Source organism: Oryzias melastigma, linkage group LG8 (assembly GCF_002922805.2).
Source record: "Oryzias melastigma strain HK-1 linkage group LG8, ASM292280v2, whole genome shotgun sequence".
In the NCBI taxonomy this organism is placed as follows: domain Eukaryota; kingdom Metazoa; phylum Chordata; class Actinopteri; order Beloniformes; family Adrianichthyidae; genus Oryzias; species Oryzias melastigma.
Window position 1 is genome coordinate 5,264,008 of NC_050519.1, and position 5,978 is coordinate 5,269,985.

Here is a 5,978-nt window from a genome sequence, read left to right on the forward strand (position 1 = left end):
AAGTAAATAACTAATATGGCTTAATTTATTTCTTTATTTTTAGCAAATAGAGATTAAACATTTTGACTTCATTAGAACATCGCGTCCATATTAGATGTGGAACTTCCTATCTTAAGTTCCTGATTAAAGTTGTTTGTATGGCTGCATAAAACGTGAACATCCTTCATCACAGGCAGAACTCTGCAGACTTCTCCAAGCTTGCTAAGCGTGTACTTTTTCTCTACTCTGTTTAAGAAACATTCTTGAACCGTTTGACAAACATTTCTTTATTCAATCGGATCCAACAGTTTTTCCACCACACTACCTTTTTGGATTATTTAGGCATTTATTTAGGTTTTTTAGGCTAGAATATTTCAGCTACATGCTAGCTATTTCTGTTAATTTAGGCCTTTTTCTATTTTTTGGCTAGTTTTGGAGTTTAGCTAATATTTCAGCTGGATGCTAGCTTTTTCGGCTAATTTAGTTTTTTTCTAAGGCTAATTTAGAATTTAGCTAACATTTTAAGTACATAACTATTTTGGATTTTTTTGGGGGGGGTGGGCTATTTTGGAATTTAGCTAATATTTCAGCTGCATGTTACCTATTTCGGGCAATTTAGAATTTGATTTTATTTTTTTTGCTTTTTAGACTATTTTGGAGTTTAACTAATATTTCAGCTGCATGTTAGCTATTTCGGCTAATTTAACCATTTTTGTTTTTTTAGACTATTTCGAGTTTAGCTACTATTTCAGCTGCATGCTAACTGTTTTGGGTAATTTAGGCTTTTTCAGTTTTTAGGCTATTTTGGAGTTTAGCTTATATTTCAGCTGCATACAAGCTATTTTGGCAAATTTTGGCTTTTTTTGTTTTTTAGGGTTATTTTAGAATTTAGTACATAACTACTTTGGCTATTTTGGATTTTTTTTGTTGTTCATTTTTTAGGCTATTTTTGAATTTAGCTAATATTTCAGCTGCATGTTACCTATTTTGGGCAATTTTGAATTTTTTGTTTTTGCTTTTTAGACTATTTTGGAGTTTATCTAATATTTCAGCTGCTAACTATTTTGGGTAATTAAGGCTTTTTTCAGTTTTTAGGCTATTTTTGGAGTTTAGCCAATATTTCAGCTGCATAACTATTTCGGTAAATTAAGGATTTTGTGTTGTTTAAGGCTATTTTGGAGTTTAGCTAATATTTCAGCTACATGCTAGCTATTTTGGCTAATTTAAGCTTTTTGTTTTTTAGGCTATTTTAGAGTTTAGCCAATATTTCAGCTGTATGCTAGCTATTTCGGCTAATTTAGGCTTTTTTCTATTTTTTTTTTTTTTGGTTAGTTTGGAGTTTAGCTAATGTTTCAGCTACATGCTAACTGTTTTGGGCTATTTAAGTTTTTTTCAGTTTTTAGGTTATTTGGAGTTTAGCTAATTTTTCAGCTGCATGACTATTTAGGCAAATCTAGGATTTTTTCCGCTTCATTGGCTATTTTGGAATTTAGCTAATATTTCAGCTCCATGTTAGCAGTTTTGGCTAATTTTGGCTTTTTGTGTTTTTTTGGGTGTTTTGGAGTTTATCTAATATTTCAGCTACATGCAAGCTATTTCAGCTAATTTAGTTTTTTGTTTTGTTTTTTAGAATATTTCCAATTTAGATAATATTACAGCTACATGCTAACTATTTTTTGTAATTTAGGCTTTTTCAGTTTTTACGCTATTTTTGGAGTTTAGCTAATATTTCAGCTGTATGCTAGCTATTTTGGCTTATTTAGGCTTTTTTCCGTTTTTTTTAAGTAGTTTGCCATTAACTAATATATCTGTTGGCTATCAGCTTCAGAGTTCCGCTATCAGCTGAAGCAATTTCAGCTGTCAGCTTCAGAATTTTTAGCCATCAATTTGAGCATCTTCAGCTGTCAGCACTAACATCTTCAGCGGCCATATTCAGCTTACAACATTCACACTAGCACTATCACAGGTAATGCTATATATCTAGTTTTCAGTTAGTTTAAAGCTAATGATGTGTGCTTTACATCCAGTTTGTGTATGACTCGATTAGACGACTGATCTGGAAAATTAATCGGTGATCACTTGAGTATTAAAATAATCGTTTGTAGCAGCCCTACTGTCTATTCTAAATTAAAATGTGTTGCTTCCACATCCTTTTAACAGCTGGAATTATTTGATTAAATTACTTCCTTCTTCTAGATGCACTTTCTAAAAGTTTTATTGTGGATCCCAAATGGTTGGCAAAACCTAAAGCTTTCCATGGGCTGGTTTGTTGGGATGTTTTGGTGCAGGGTGGCGAGTTGCTGGGGTACCGTCTCGCCTGTTCAGCATGCAGTCACAGCGTGGAGATTTCCAGAGGAAGTTCACACACAAGTGTCCATGTATCTCAGGGGAGCTTATTAATGAAGAACCAGATGTTGGAAAGTTTGTTATGACTTAACCTCCTGGATTTTTTCCACTGGTGGAGTTTTGTGAATCGGATTCATTCAAAAGACCTCTCCAACTTCAGCAGAGAAGAGTCTGTGTGTGACAGAGACAATACCACATCAGGGTTTCTCAGACTGAACAGGAAGCCTCAATTTGTCAATATGCCCTCTGACACACTCAAGCTCAGAGACAAACTGGGGGCTAATTCCATACTGGGCACTCATGTTACCGCCTGCTTTCTGCGCAGAGGGAAGAGGGGCTCAGGGGGTTGTGGGCGGAGGACTGGAGCCGAAAAAAGGGAGGGCAGAGCAGAGTCAGAGAGAAAGAGGGTTGGGGCTCAGTAATGGGGCGGAGAGCAGAAAGAGCTCCAGGCGTTGGACGGCGGCAATAAGCGGGGCTGCGAGTTTGTAACCACATGATAAAAAAAAGGCAGAAGAAGAAGATGGGCCAGACGGAGGAGGATTGATTCAGGTTTGAGCTCAGCTGCTGTTGATCCAAGCAAGAAGAGACAAAGAGAGTCTGGGTTTGAAAGAATGATTGAGAAAGCTTAGCCTCACTATTTCAAAGGAAAGGACTGAAATAACATCAAGAAGAGATGGAATGAGGGAAAAGCAAAGGAGTCGCTTTAAAAAAAAAAGCACCCAGAGAGCCGCACTCTGGTGTTAGAGTGAAAAGGAGGGGAGGTGAAATCTGAACTCTCAGCCAACAGCAGAGACAGAAAACCGGGGCTGTGAGGAGGGCAAAGTAAAACCCAAGGTCAGGGGGCCGGACCAGGACATTTGCAGGCGGAGAGAGGCATGAGGGGATATCTCCTGAAGGAACTCTTATCCATGATGATCACTCTGCTCTTTGTGGGGAGCCTGCTGACCAGTCTGGGCTGGTACATGGTGGACACCAAGTAAGTTTCCTCCTGAATGGCTGCTTTGCTGGTAGAATGAAGGTACTGTGTCTGTTTAAGCAGCTTGGAGTCAGTTGGACCCGGTAGCTCTGTGTTTGTTATCAAACCACAGACTTACACACCCTCCCCGACACTTCGTGAAAGATAAATTAAAGAGCAAAACATGCCAAGAAGTGCTGCCAAAAAAGAGTTATTTATTGCTTTCTGAGCCATGAACAAGAACTGGTAAATGTCATGAAACTTTTCCACATTTTCTATTACTAGCTACAGTTTGAGTTTAATTCTTTATAATTTTTTACTGTTATAAACCTGCTGCTGAATGAAAATGAGTTATAAATAAAGTTTCAAATAGTATTGAATTGAACCTATTTTTTGAAGAGCTGTGGAAGTGGAAACGTGCTTGTTTGGCATCAACGGAAGCATCATAAATCAGAAAAATGACAAGAAAATGCAAAGTCTTGTAGCCTTAAAAATAAAATTAAAAAACGAATTTTTACTTAACAAATAATTGATTTCCGTTACTGGAAGATTTTTTCCACCATACCTTTTTTTTCTTTCTTTCTTTCTTTTTCCTACGTGACTAAAGTTAAAGTTTCAGTCTCGTCTGCATTCTTAGCTTCTGGTCCTTAAGAGAACTAAAAACAGGAAGAGGAAGCTATCGCATCCAAAGTCCTACCACAGCTTTTGTTTAACACATATGCATGCTCTAACAGTAAAAGAAAACCTACAGGAGGTAAAGATCTATTGATGCAGCAAAACGGGAAAAAAAAGTATTAATTTGACAAGCCAAGATACCTTAAAACACCTTATCCGTTTCTTTTTTCTTTTGTCACGCCACAGTAACGTACAACCTCGCCAACTGCCTCCTTTGAAGAAAAGCCCTACCAAGTTGCCAGAGCTCTGCAAAAACTGCGAGTGAGAACATACCACCACCACTAGCAGCAGCTTTTGGTTTAGTGACCTCCTTTTGCGTAAATCTGTGTATTTCAATGTTTGTGTCACAGTGAGACTGTCAAAAAGGCTTTTGAGCTGTATTCTGAACCCTGGAAGAAGCAGGAGGACAACTACAACCAGTTCAGGTAACAGAACATCTCTTTCTGTCTCGTATGGTTATAGCACGCCTCCAGGCTGTAAATGTTTGCGCTATAACTCCTGTTTGTCTCATGCACTCAAAACACTAAAGCCTCATGGGACTCATGTGGCCGTCAGATCTGAAACATATCTCCTGGATGGAATTCACTTTAGGCCAGTCCTGAAATGTAAAAAAAGCTGCAAAATTGTGACTTTAGTGGTCAAACAAACCACATAAACAATGACTAACTCCGATTTTTATAGACCGAAGGAACTGCAGGATAAAAATGAAAATAGGAACAGTCTTCTTTCTGATAAATTTAAGTCCTCCTCATGTTTAAACAAATTTTCATCAGAGGATTTTCCCTATAGTCAAGTGTTTCCTCTTTCACTTTGAGTGTCTTTGGTGTTTTAGGTCTCAGCTCAACACCAAGTGCAATGCTCTTGAGAACGCCATCATCACCCAGGCCAACACGCCGAAGGGAACCAAGATTCTTTTCGACGGGGACAAGAAGACGAACATGGCGGTGAACGAAGAGATTTTCGGCACCCTTATCAAGGTTTGTTTCTAAAGAGCAGATCTTTCTGCTGACCTGCAGGAAACCCTTAAAGTCCCACTCCGATCATCCTTTGATCTATTTCAAAAGCATTCCCAGATGGAGCAGAGTTTTGAAGGACTAAAGCCTAATTTCCACTAAACAGTCCGGTCCAGTTTGATCTGGTATTTTGAGCGTTTCCATTGTTAAATGGACCCATTAAGCAGTTCCCAACTATATCTCTTGAGGGCCCCCATCTGTTGTAAGTCCATAAAAAGATAAAACAGAGAAGTGGGGCGGAGTCGCTGTTGCCACTCGTTGATTAGCAGAAAGTGACGACAATATTAGAAAGCACCAATAAAGCGCTAAGCTAGCCTTTTCGTTTTCCTCTCTTCTTTTTAGCTGCCCGCAATCTTCCTTCAAAAAAACATAAAATTCCGGTTATACACGATGTACAAAAAGTAAAGCAAGAAAAAGACAAGCTGCTGGATGACCTCGACTGTTGTTGCTTTTCTAGTCGTCGCACTACAATGACATGCTAGCGATCTACACCACGCTTGCGCCATGAGTGGAAAAGCTTGATAGAATTGACTGGTCCATCCCGTACCGGACTGCTCAGTGGAAACGAGATTTTAGTTTCTGGTCATTAGAAATTCACCTCTGAGTTGGCATGAAGCAAGATAGATAGCTAGCTAAAAATATTAGTGAAGTGCCAAATCATTACATTTTCGTCTGCTCCTGTTCAACAACCATTTGAATAAAATAAATAAGCAGTAAAGTGCAGGATATGACTTAAAATAGTAAATGTTCAAGTAGAAAAATAGGTTGTTTCTGACATTAATAATTTTTTTTACACATTACAGATATTGTTTGCAAAAATAAAAATATTTTAAAGCTTGTGCAAGCAAATCTGCTACAATTAATGGAGCAGGTAAATCAGGGTGGGGCAGGTTTGATTAAGCACACCGCCCTGGGGAAAGAAAAAAAAAAGTTCCTCAGACGACTGGTATTTTTATCCTGGGAAGAACATATTAAAAACATGTTTTTTTTGTCAGAGTGGGTATTTAATT

General features: G+C 38.1%; 1 protein-coding gene across 1 annotated transcript in view; it reads left to right on the plus strand.

Moving 5' to 3' along the window:
• The first annotated feature begins 2,627 nt into the window (after positions 1 to 2,627).
• st8sia6 (ST8 alpha-N-acetyl-neuraminide alpha-2,8-sialyltransferase 6) overlaps positions 2,628 to 5,978 on the plus strand; it is a 16,350-nt gene continuing 12,999 nt past the window's right edge. Inside the window, exons 1-4 of the mRNA XM_024272878.2 lie at positions 2,628 to 3,301; positions 4,142 to 4,216; positions 4,306 to 4,380; positions 4,788 to 4,932. Of these exons, the coding sequence (XP_024128646.1) occupies positions 3,201 to 3,301; positions 4,142 to 4,216; positions 4,306 to 4,380; positions 4,788 to 4,932 (396 nt within the window). The 5' untranslated portion in view covers positions 2,628 to 3,200. The remainder of the gene's footprint in view (positions 3,302 to 4,141; positions 4,217 to 4,305; positions 4,381 to 4,787; positions 4,933 to 5,978) is intronic.